This window comes from Hippocampus comes, unplaced genomic scaffold (assembly GCF_001891065.2).
Source record: "Hippocampus comes isolate QL1 unplaced genomic scaffold, H_comes_QL1_v1.1 scaffold570, whole genome shotgun sequence".
Taxonomy (NCBI): Eukaryota; Metazoa; Chordata; class Actinopteri; order Syngnathiformes; family Syngnathidae; genus Hippocampus; species Hippocampus comes.
In genome coordinates, this window is record NW_017805000.1 from 117,391 (window position 1) to 129,786 (window position 12,396).

At 42.1% G+C, this 12,396-nt stretch overlaps 1 protein-coding gene across 2 annotated transcripts in view; it reads left to right on the forward strand.

Annotated features, from left to right (window-relative positions):
- The window catches only part of frmd5a (FERM domain containing 5a), a 49,064-nt gene that overhangs the window by 22,222 nt on the left and 14,446 nt on the right, over window positions 1–12,396 (forward strand). For both annotated transcript variants that reach the window (XM_019895674.1, XM_019895682.1), the window contains exons 2-4: window positions 8,913–9,017; window positions 11,141–11,183; window positions 11,644–11,722. In XM_019895674.1, the coding sequence (XP_019751233.1) occupies window positions 8,913–9,017; window positions 11,141–11,183; window positions 11,644–11,722 (227 nt within the window). The remainder of the gene's footprint in view (window positions 1–8,912; window positions 9,018–11,140; window positions 11,184–11,643; window positions 11,723–12,396) is intronic.

The following is a 12,396-nucleotide window of genomic DNA, read 5'->3' on the forward strand; positions in this document are numbered from 1 at the left end:
GCCATGACATTCTGTACCTGCGGCCATTTTGTGGAAGAGCATTTAATTGCTCTCCCTGTCATATTTGTTGGCATAGAGTGATGACAAAAAATACATTATATATAGTAAATAAATCCATTTTGGACCAATGTGGCACACCTGATGAGCTGTCATCATGTCTGTCATCATTTGTATACAAGTAACGGGACAATCCGCCATTAGATGAGATGTACAAAATTACAGAGCTGTATCCAAAGTGATGCCGCTTTTCAATTTTCTCTGCTCTGCTTTACTTGGCTCTACTCAGTTGTCACAGTCGGTTCCAAACACCAAAATACTCTCTGTGAAATTAAAATCAAGAGGAGATTACTACAGCGGTCCGTTTCCTTGCTGCTTTTAAAGTAGACACTGTGGAGTTAAATAGCGCAAGATCCAACGCTAAGGCAGAGGAAGGTTGAATGCTAACATGAGAATGTGTGTTTATTTTTTTTTACAATTTCTAGCTGTGTATCTTAAATAGTTCAATGATGTAGCGATGATGAATCTGCTCCACCAATGAGTGGTTAACGTCACCCATATACTGTACAAATGCCCCCCGAACATAGATTACGCAGTAGCGCAGAGTCACCGACGCTAAAGGTGGAACTAAAGTGCGTGGCTTAACATTCTCGTCGGACCCTTTAGTGCGCCGCACCACTGAAAAAAGACGAGCGCGAAGATGAGAAGCAGCGCACAGAAAAGCAGTCCCAAGGTTACCTCGACGGCGACACAACAAAACCAAGCAAGCCCGCAACAGTAGCGTTGCGTAAGTGTAATTCCTCTTCACTGTAAAAAATTTAAAGTTCAAAATGAACAGAAAAAAAGGACATTACATCCTATTTCTACACGAGAAAAAAATAAAATGAAGGACAGCCACGGCGGTTCCACATGGCGAAGTCGCACGAAAACAAAAGTGTGTCTGTCAAGTAAACAGTCTTCCATCTGGAAGCGACTTCATCAGCGGAGTGGATTAAACCGCAACCACCGACTGCAGAAAAGCTTCAACAAAGCCGAAAAGACCTCGACTCCGTCTCCTCACTTGGTTGCCTCGACTTTTCGGGAGCGCTCTTATCTCGCGTGTCCTGCTGGCAAATATTTGCAATTTCCTTACATTGCTTCTTCAGCGGCATTCCCTCACAATAGGAGGTTTAACGTCTCTAAATCCATCCGTCAATCTGCGGCACCGCTTCCCGTGCGCTGCTAATGCATTTTGAGCTTGTGTATCACACTCTGAGGATGCGTAGCCTTTGCTGAGTTGTTAAATCAATAGCGTTCTGAAGCGCTTAATTATGCAAATAGAGGAGGCGCCTTTGACTGCAGTTCAATCTTTAGAAAGCTGAGCTAGTAGAGTTCTTTTCTAGGCAAAAATACACGTCATGACTTGGGATCTGTTCATCCTGATCCCCTTTCCTCTTGTCTGCGGCAAAGGAAGTACATCTTATCCATCTCAGACAAGGTGATGTGCTCAGATGACATGGGTTGATAGTTTTTGCCAGCAAGCTCTAGTTCAGTGGTTCTTAACCTGTGTTCGATCGAACCCTAGGGGTTCGGTGAATCGGACTCAGGGGTTCGATGGAGCCTCTGCCATGGAGGTGAAGACACACCCGACTCAACGTGTCAATTAGTTATGACACGCCCGCTTGGCCATCAGTGGCTGGTTCATTTTGTGCACAGTTAAAAAAAAAACAACGTATATTTATATCTTGAAATTTTATTTACGTTTTTTTCTGGTTTTTAAAAATGTGTTTCTTATGTCTTGAATACTGTATGTAAAAAAAAAAATGTATTTTTATTTTCCACTAATGAAGGGTTCGGTGAATGTGCATATGAACTTGTTGGGTTCGGTACCTCTAATAAGGTTAAGAACCACTACTCTAGTTTAATAAGTATTTGGGGGAAAAAAGGAATAGATAGGACAGTTAGTTGGGAGGAGAGTCGGTTCATGTAGATGGAATAAAAAAAATATATAAAAATGAGTGGGTTATGTCAGGAAGGGCATCCAGTGTGTGCAAACAAATGACCTGGTTACTTCGTCGGTTTTTTTGTTGGTTTGTTACTTCGTGAGCTGGTTGGTTGGTTGATAAGTTTGCTTGTCTATCATTCATTTGGTTGATCACTCAGTCATTGAGTTCGTCAGATACTTACGGTCGTTGATTTGTTAACTCAGCTGGTTGTTGAACAAAAGGTGAGCCGGTTCGTCAGACACTTGGTTGGTTCGCGGGTCCATTAGTCATCTAGTCAGTTATTTGGTTTGTCAGATTGGTAGTTGTTTGGTTAGTTGGTCTTTCAGACAACTAGTCAGATGGTTGGTTGTTGCAAAGGTTAAAAGAAGCAATGATACAAAGTAGGTTATCATTCGGAAGATATTGTATTGTACTGTAACTGCTCAAAATGACAGCGTCTCCTTGTCGTTCCCATTAAGTGTGTGTAATGATGTTAAACGCGTGATGGGCTTGTGAAAAGGGCTTTCAGCCACAAACACCTGCCATGAAATCCAATTGTACACTGCTCGTGGCTAAATAACAGATAAAGCCCAGATATGAGTCAATGAGTCTTTGGCAGTACGCCCGATGCGATGCGTCATGCCCGTTGGCGCGACCAAGCCGTTATGATACGACTGCACGCCATTTTTGTCCAACTGCAGAACCTCCGATTGTGTCGGTTCCGAAAGTCTGAGTCAGTGAGACTGAGTGACACCGGGTCATCATCGCCCACCCGCCTTTTTTTTTTTTCCAACTGGGATAGACAGAAGTGCCGCATCACAGATGTTGTTCGTGCAAATAGCAAAAAAATAAATACAAATGAAGCATTGTTTATATGCTAATCCAAAGCTTGACACCCGATTGTGCGTCTCATTTGTTTTGGGCGTTATTTGTCACACTTTTTAGCAAGAAAGCTTAACTGGTGTGAACGGGAGGCAACAATTCTGGTGACACTTATCCAAAGATGTGAAAGAACAGATGTTGGAACACCGATGCTGTTGTCTTGGCTTTCATTACTTGAAATCCAAGTCTGAAAAGTTTGTACACAAACTTCCCCGCAATATGTCGCTCTGATAAATGACTTGTTTGAGCCGGGCAGAAACATCCATCACTGGTGGGCTGAGAACTAATGACTTCACTGGGATTTGGGATTTTTGTCAAGCCAGCCCAAAGCTTCGGATGCAGGCTCAAGTATTATTTCTAGTACTGCTATTTCTCATCTCAGCATTAATCCAACTATTGCATCCTTGCAATATGGTCAGCATATGCAAATGAACCAGCGCCCGCTCCATTTTGCCTGCGCTCGGCATTTCCTGTCAACGACAGCTGACTTCGGTGTACAAAGATATCGCCTGTGAAGACTTACAGGTCTTCTCTATATTAGCAAAATGTTTTCAAATCAACGTGATAATGTAATGCGTAGCAAGCACTGCAATAACCTGCCGGATGCACAAATATTCCAGACTGCGATTCCCAAAGTTTATTGCGACGTGGCATCTATTTTACATTTGAAAATGAATCTCACGGCATACCATCAAACAAGAATGTAACAAAAAGTGGTTTCTTAATATGGTGGAAGATTATTTTTTCTTTGTTCTGCATGTCACTAAAAGTCGCCCGCATGGAAAATAAACAAAGACACTTAATTTGTTGTGAATATAAGTCACCGTTGGACTCATGAATAGAAATTGGATAATTTCCCACGATACACCTGATGAACTCTCACAACATAATGGGAGGGAATTACTGGTCCAGAAGCCCACTAAAGTGAGGTCGCCATGGCAATGCCAGTGCTGCTACTCTCCTTATGATTATCCCATCCAAATGGCTTTCGCTTCACTTGAATTCTTCCGATAATAAATGTCAGATGCCAGTATTAAAACCTGTTTTACATTCAGAGGCTTTAGGTGCAATGACTATTCATATGCGTCCCCAGACCCCCTTTTGCAGTTCTTTTTATTCTCCTGATTCCTCACATTTCTGGGGCCAAATCCTTGCCCATTCCCATCATGCTTTGATGGCCCACTTTTTTTATTGCTGCAGATTGCTCTAAACTGCTCTTCCAGTTCACAGCGTGCTCCATTCCTCATTCGAACCGCTCGACACCGTGCTTTTGCGATGACACAGAAAGGTTATCCCACTTCAGTCGGAAATATAATTTGTAAAACGCTGATGACATCTTTGTTAATTTCCCCTCAAGCATCCTGGTTTTGATGATTGATGATTTGATATCGTCTGAGTGACACATTTCATGGACCATATCTCCTCCTTTCTGCTCGGGGCCGTGTTTACGTTAATAACCCCAATCAACAGCTGCCAACGAGCCGCTACAATGACGGCGAATGTCACACCATATGCTAATCCATCCGTTCTGCAACTCGGGGAGCTTTTAGACGTTTTTTTTTTTCCAGGGGTGTAATTTTATGTATCATTTTTGCTCTCGCTGTTGATGTTTCTGTGGTTGCGGAAAATCAGAAGATGTATCTCTGATGAGAATTGCGTATTCGTATGCCCACACTGACGCTCAGATTCCTGAGAGGTGTTTACCCCTCCACCTATCATCCTCCGCTAATGGCTTTGATAATTGCGGACTGGCTCAATGAGAGAGGACATTATTTAGAATTATAGATGGAGACAAGTGTCATACATTTCTACATAGCATCAAACATGATCTTACTCAAGGAGATTTGCACACTCGCTGTTCAATTTGTGGCTGTTAAGCAGTAATACTGTCCTCAAATGCATCACTGGTGGTGAGCTGGTTTTATGCAGACGTTTGATTCATGGCTGGTGCCAAGCCCAGATAAAAATGCCATCAGGTATGGACATCAGAATATTCTGAACAAATCATGCGAGTGACTCATTTTGAAGATGCTAAAATCTGAAAGTCACAACAGCGACTGAAGTATGCTAAAATGTTGTTGATTTGGGGCTGGACGACTGATTTTGCTTCATAAATTACAAGACCTATCCATAAATGAATTGTATTCATATTTGTAGAACGACATTATAGGCACTTACGAAGGTAATGTTATATTAAGGTGTGTGAGATGGCAGGTCGTCCTGTCCGGCACAGGCAGCAGGGTCGCAACATGAACTCCATGGAGCTCCGTCACTCGATGACTCAGTGGCTCGAATGCATTAAGTGCTCTCAAGAAAGTCCTTTGGTTAGGAAACCAAAGAAATCACCACATGGCTACAGGTTGAAGACACACACACGCGCACACACTCACACACATAGTTAATGGCATTGATGGTTTCCACTCCTGCGTGTGAGACTATCTTTTATTAATAGCCTTGGCTCTTGTGCGGACATGGAGACCATTTTAATGATTAATCTGAAAGGAAAGTGCCCATTTGACATGTGGTGCTGTCTTGGCTGGAAAGGAGCCACTGTTCACTCTTCAGGTACATTAGGAAATATTTTTCCATTGCTTTTGTGCTTATTTTAGACAAGTTAAGCCTTATGACTGCATTCGCTTACCAAGGACACTGGGACTCAATCGCTTACAGTGTGTACGCACAAATTTGTCATTCACGAATATGTTTGTACGCAGCTTTGAAAGAGCGTTTTGCCAGCAGTGCCATTGAGGAACGTGAAACAGGGAGCATTAACGATGATGGCACAACAGTTTCGAGAAGGAAGATATTTATGACCCATTCCTGACTTTATTCCAAGTGTTACACCTGCTAGCATGATTTGAATGTAGCCTCACTTCACCTGTCCCCCATTATAACTCTTCAGGGCTATCTTAGCGTATAACTGACAATAAAAAATCACTTGGACTTTTTACTTTTGTACTCAGATACATTTCAGAGTTGACTAATCTAGTTTCTTATACTTAAGTTCAGAGTGTGACTATTTTTTGCCTCCTCTAACTCAAAGGCCAGTTGATTAGATACACCTGCTCGCGCTTGCAAAAACATTTTCTTTCTTTGTGACCTTGCTTTCAGACAGGCTGGTGGAGGACTAAAGGCAGCTGTCCTTGGCATGGGGCAGAGGCTGAGTCGGGTGGGGGGGGGGCGGCAATGCATCGGGGAGCAACGGGGAGGTGGGTCGGGGGTCTGGAGTGAACGGTGTTGAATACTAACAAACGTCTTGAACAAAAGGCCAGATGTCCTTTCGGGGCTCGGTGTGTCCTTTCCATTCTGAACTGCTTCTTAATTGTTGAAGGCGTTCTCGCCTGATCTCTATCACAATGAGAGGGAAAACCAGACAATAATACATCATAAAAGAACCCCTAATATTATGTTTATTTTATGGCCGTCGTATTTAATGAGCACAGAGCGTGAGAAGCTCATATGCAGAGGACAAATGCCATCGTTGGGCTTATTGGTATTCTCTTGGGGTCTAAAATCTCCTTAGTGGTTATAACATGCACCGATAGCAGAGTGAAGGACGGAGAACTAATTTGGTATTCGCTGAAAAAGCTGTTAGGGTGACAATACTAAATAGGACAATTCAGACATGTCAGAGTGCGTTTTATGGCGCGTGACCTGAAGAACCGTTCCTCAATTCATGTTGCTGGTGTCCTTTTGGGATTCAACTTGAAAACATTGGGCTAATATTTTACTTCAGAGACAGACTTTAGCTTTCATATATCGTATCTCTCTCGATATTGGCTCGACATTAATCTACTCACCTGCTTCACAATACGAATAAAAATAAAAATATCCCATTGAGTGGAAAACAGTGGGTCATCACACCATCTTTGTGTTTGATTAGGGAATAGGAGTTCCATGATTTTATTATATCATGAGGTGTTTATTTGAGGTGAGGTGTTTGGACATGAATTGAAGCGTGGCATCTATTTGATCAGAGGCCACTCACTGCTTGAGCAAGTACTGGAATTGTATCAGAATAGAGAAACAATTTTTAAAAGTGTCATACATACAGGTCTGGTGAATTATTGAGCCAGAGGTTTTTACTACACTTTTGAGCCTAAGTCATTGGGTACACATGAACATGTAGCGAGTGTGTTTGATGCTTAGTTGCTTCCCAGTTAAAGAAACGTTACCAATGGACGCGAAGTACAATTTGAATTATAGGAAGGCTGTTTCCCAATCACTCCATAGTGACTCTGAAAATGAAAAAAAAAAGATCAAATACCTTGGTTTAATTTGCACTGTAATTTTTCTTTTTTTTTTTTTTGCATCGTCTTTGGAATTGGCTGGTCTTTTTTTCTTTTTTTTTTTTTTTTTTTTGGTTGCTTTTCCCGAAAGAAGCCAGTGAGTCATTTTTTTGCAGATGCAAAACTCCTCTTGTTCTTCAGTCAGCATATCGACACTGTTCCTGTTATCTAGTACCAGTAAGGAGTGCGCTTGTGAGTGACACCTGGACTGCATTCGCAGGGCCATTGGGCCGGCAGGAGGACAGTGACGGGAATGAGTTTCCTGTCCAAACTTGCCCTCAGCCTGACTTAAACTGACGTGCTTTGACCTGCTGCCAGCGCAATCTTCCTTCCAAAGAGACATCAATAAATACAGTAGATACTATGCCGAAGGGAATGTGAGCAATGAAGAAATTCAGAAGGAAATATTTACGATATATTTATTGGTCATGTTTTCCAAGTTTGACACAACCGTTGGAGCCTTAACCGACCAAAATGTGCACAGGCTTCGTGTTCATTCTGTAAAAGGCTAATAAAACACCGGTGGTCGCCTTTAGTTGCTCTCAGCAGTGTATCACAACACCCGTGACTCTATTTCTGTAATATGTCGTTGAAGGTGTTTTGTACTCTATCAACATTTATGTTACAATACATTCCTGGACTGCGTTTCAAAGCTTATTGTCGCAAAATAGTTTGAGGAAATATTGCTAGTAGTGATGCGCCTGCTTGTAATCGCCCTTCTTAATGGTCTTATGTAAATCATCTTTACAGCCCTCCTGGCTGTACACGATTAAAAGTGACGAATTACCGCTTCTCTTTGTGAAGGTTAACGCTAAGTGTGTCACGGGGCACTTTCAACAGTATCGTTTCTGTCTCAGCAAAATGAGTTCCGGTCTGATTCCAAAAGCTCTAGGGTCAGCTAAGTGAACTACAGTGTTTCGCACGAGGATGAGATTTGTTTTGCAAAGTGCTATATAGGGTGCGCTATACATTTCTATGAGGATTAGCGAATCCCACAGCAGAATCTCTGCATAGTTAATACATCAGCTCTTTGAGCTTCCAGCACCAGAGACACCTCCGATGGTTCTAATACTGCATGAAGTCAGTCTCTCTCTGGCATGGCTTAGGTTCACATTTCAATATAAAGCCATCTGGAATTACTGGACTCCATTTCCTAAAGCTAAACTGAACAACCTCGCGACAATTTCTACCGCTTGTGTCATTTTCGACTAAAACTCAAAAGCCTTGGACTAATATTGCATTTGTGTGTCTTGCTTTTGTGCACTGTAGTCATGCTGGTAGGCACAAGTGAATTTGAGGAGCAGCACTAATAGTCAGCAGCGATAAACGTGGTAACTGCACCTGAGAAGAAGAGTGCCCTGTGTGGGTGCGATTGGCTAACATGTACTGTATATACGCATATATACCGTATTTTCCGCACTATAAGGTGCGCCTAAAAGCATTCCATTTTCTCAAAAGCCGACGGTGCTGCTTATAATCCGATGCGCCTTCTATATGGATCAATATGTTCCTTGTATTGTATTCCCTTTAGCACAGCCTTATAATGCGGTGCACCCTATATTTGGAAACACTTATAGGCCATTCATTAAAGGTGCGCCTTATACTCCGAAGCGCCTTATACTGTGGAAAATACGGTACTCTAATATCGACTGATTAAATCAGCTGGCCGATTCATCGGTTCAGATGTTAGTACAGATCCATCAGGAATCACATGTTAACTCTCCTCATTCTTCTTTTCATGGCTTTGTTTGCCATTGAACTTTTTCCATCTTTTCCACAGCGAGATGCAAAAGGCCAGTATCTGTTTGACCTCATCTGCCACCACCTCAATTTGCTGGAGAAAGATTATTTCGGCATCCGATATGTGGACCCCGACAAGCAGCGGGTAAGCAGCTGGAACGTCGCTTGTAAATTCCCTTGTGAGCTAACGGTGCGTAGCAGAGTACAAATGCTACAATTGAGCATTGAGCACATGGCTGCCCGGTAGGCCATGTCACTAAGTCAGGATAGCGGCAGACTTGACTCAATTGCAGAAATCAACTCTTGCCTATAATATCAACAACAACAAAAACATGGCTTGGAAAACCTTGACGTTTTATTTCGGTAAAGAAGTGTGACCCCTTCATGAAGTCAACAATGACCCATGCGCTTTTCTTAATCCAGCCCACTAACAAATAATTACTTAGAATGTGTTTGTTGCTCAGGTTAAGTGCGAACTGTTTGTCTGTGATTGGCTACCAACCGGTCCCCAGTGTACCCCCACTCTCGGCCAAAGTCAGCTGGGATCGAATACAGCTCATCCGTGACCTTAATGAGTTCAAGCCTTGTAGAAAATGGATGGCTGAAACCTGGCGCAGTCATCTTGGGTCACATCTGGGCCATCAGGGAATAAAAAGTTCCACTGATGGTAGATCCTGCTTAATGAACCTCTACCTGACCACATAAAGTCATACAACAAAATCGTAATGCAGCCCTCACAGATTCAATCTTCATGCTCCCCCGAAAATGAAATCCTTTCGCCCTCCATTAGCCGCACTGGTATGTGGTTTTTCTGAAGGCTACTGTTGTACCGCAGATGCTTTTACAATTTGATTTCACACAACCTTTAAGTCTTTTCCTCACAATAATAGCTCTCAACCACATTTTTCCCGGGATAAAATGGCAATTTTTGCTGTGAAACCTCCAAGGTCTAGCGCGATTTGTTCCAGCCTGCTGTCAACCTACAATTTGCTTGATTCACAAAACAAACAAACACAAACAAACAAACAACCACATAAAATATTATAATTATATAACCACATAATTGAAACAAAATCAGTCCATGTTCTTGTTGTCTAAACACCTATTATTCAAGTTGCTTCTTCCTTTCGATAAAGTGTTGTAGGAAGCCAAAGACAAAGCAAAATGCATGCAGAGTTAATCCGTTTGAGGCGCGGTGAAATGAAAGCTTGTGTGGTACAATGACGTCTTGCTCGTTTGTTCCAACATTTTGTGTGACTAAAGAGCAATCCATCCTCCATAGTGGTGGGGTTGCTAATGCTGTTTACCAGCCAATCACAGGGCACATAATAGACAAACCTCCGCCCACAAGGCCCAGAGCTGAGATCCGAACCTTGAACCTCAGAACTGTGAGGGGGGGCGGGGTCATACAACCTGAATTGGTTTGCAGGCAATCACAAGGCACATGTCAACAAGTAAACGTCCCGATGCACATCCAGAACTTTGGACGAGTCTCAATAAGCCACACATGCTTGTTTTTGAAATGTGGTAGGAAGCAGATGTGCGCCCCGTGACCCTTTTGAGGATAAAGCGAATCAGAAAATGGATGGATGGATGTGCACTCAAGAGGAAGACCGCGCGGTATTGTTGCTCTGTGCCCATATGCAAATCACATGCTTGACTTTACTTTAAATATACATTGGATGAGATGTAGTCAAAGAACATCAGAGTGAGGACTCGTGTCATTGTTTGCTTTAATTACGATGGGATGGTCCAGGACACGTTTAGTGCGGCTTGGCGGCAACTCTCCTTTCATGAAGTATTCACATGCATGCTGGCAGTCAACACGAATGTTGTTTTTGTCGCTGTTAGCACTGATGGACGATGAAGAACTGCTACCGACTTAAATTACTAGGGCCAGGACGGATTATCCAGTCAGCCAGTATAATCAGCCGATAACGCTCTTTTAAAATCGGATGACATCTTTGACGATTTTTGTCGTTGTCGTATATTACACATTGACATATTCCAATTCAAGACAAAGATTTTGACATTCAAACATTCCCCCAATCTCAAAAAAAAATCTGACTACTTTTGCATGTTAACAAATACTAAATGATTGGTTACTGTAATTTTATGCTGCCAAATATTGGAATTGGCACTGGCCTCAAAAAAAAAAAAAAAATAATGCTTTTTGTTGAAATTTCCCAATGACCCGAAAATGCATTCATGCAAATGTGCTTTGAATTTTGTCACCAACTCACCAAATCTGCTCTGCTTTCAACGCAGCACTGGTTGGAGTTAACAAGGTCGATTGCAAAGCAAATGAAATGTAAGTACAGCTCATTTTTTGTCATCCATGAAAACTGTGACAACCAACATCGGTAATGGAAGTACTGTACAGTGTGTTTACGCTCCCATGACAAAGTGGCGAGCTGATTTGACAACAGAAAATTAAAAAGCGATTAGTCACTCTCAGAGGAAAAGTTCAACACGGTGGTGAATGGGCTGATGATTTAACGTTAAATTTTGTATCGACGCAATCAATTCGCTGGGGCGGTTGCTTGGCAACTGGCCCAAAAGTACCTCTTGACTTGCATACGTAAGGGGGGGGGGGGTCGAATCAAATTTGACCTTTTCAAATCCTAAACTGTAAATTCACAGTTTTGTTTGGCAGTGACGTGTTTTCGATGTGATGTTTATTTATTTGAATGTTGCTGATTGTTTGATGTGGGTCAATTTCTCTTGATTTCAATTTTTAGTCCTACTGTACTTTGTCTTGTTTCTTCTAGCTCAGCCTCCATTCACCATGTGTCTGCGTGTCAAGTTCTACCCTCCTGATCCAGCTGCTCTAAAGGAGGAAATCACTCGGTAAAACCTCCTTTTTTTCACCGCTCCTACTTGACCCAAGGATATACGCTAAATAATAATGATCTTAAGTGGGAAGAACATTGGAGAAAAGTTTTCAGAATTCCAAATCTTATTTTAATGTTTGAAACAATTTGAATTGTTCAATTAAATGATCTACGACTGAGGGTACAGTGGTCGACTACTTAGCACGTCCGCCGCACAATGCAGAGGTGCAGGGTTCGATTCTGGAGGATTCTGTGGAGTTTGCATGTTCTCCCCGTGCCTGCGTGGGTTTTGTCCGGGTACTCCGTCCGGTTTCCTCCCAAAATTCCAAAAACATGCATGGCAGGCTGATTGAAAGATCCGTTTCTAATTGCAACTTCTACACCATGACAAAAACAACGTTAAACAAACACTAATTCAGTTTTCCCAACTTGTGAAAACAGCCATCCTGGCTAGTTATTCAGTGTGCATGTTCCCACATATCTAAATGTGTCTTTCGATGTAACAAACAGTAATCATGGCCTTCAATGATTAAAAAAGACTGAGTGCTTTTCCAATCTGAGACTTTCTAATGAATATTACACTGTTTGCCAAAGGACTTGTTCAGCAGGAGGTATGCAAAAAGCTTTCTCTGGTAACCGAAAATGAAACATGGCAGAACAACACTTGCTTTCCATCACGTTTGTATTTTT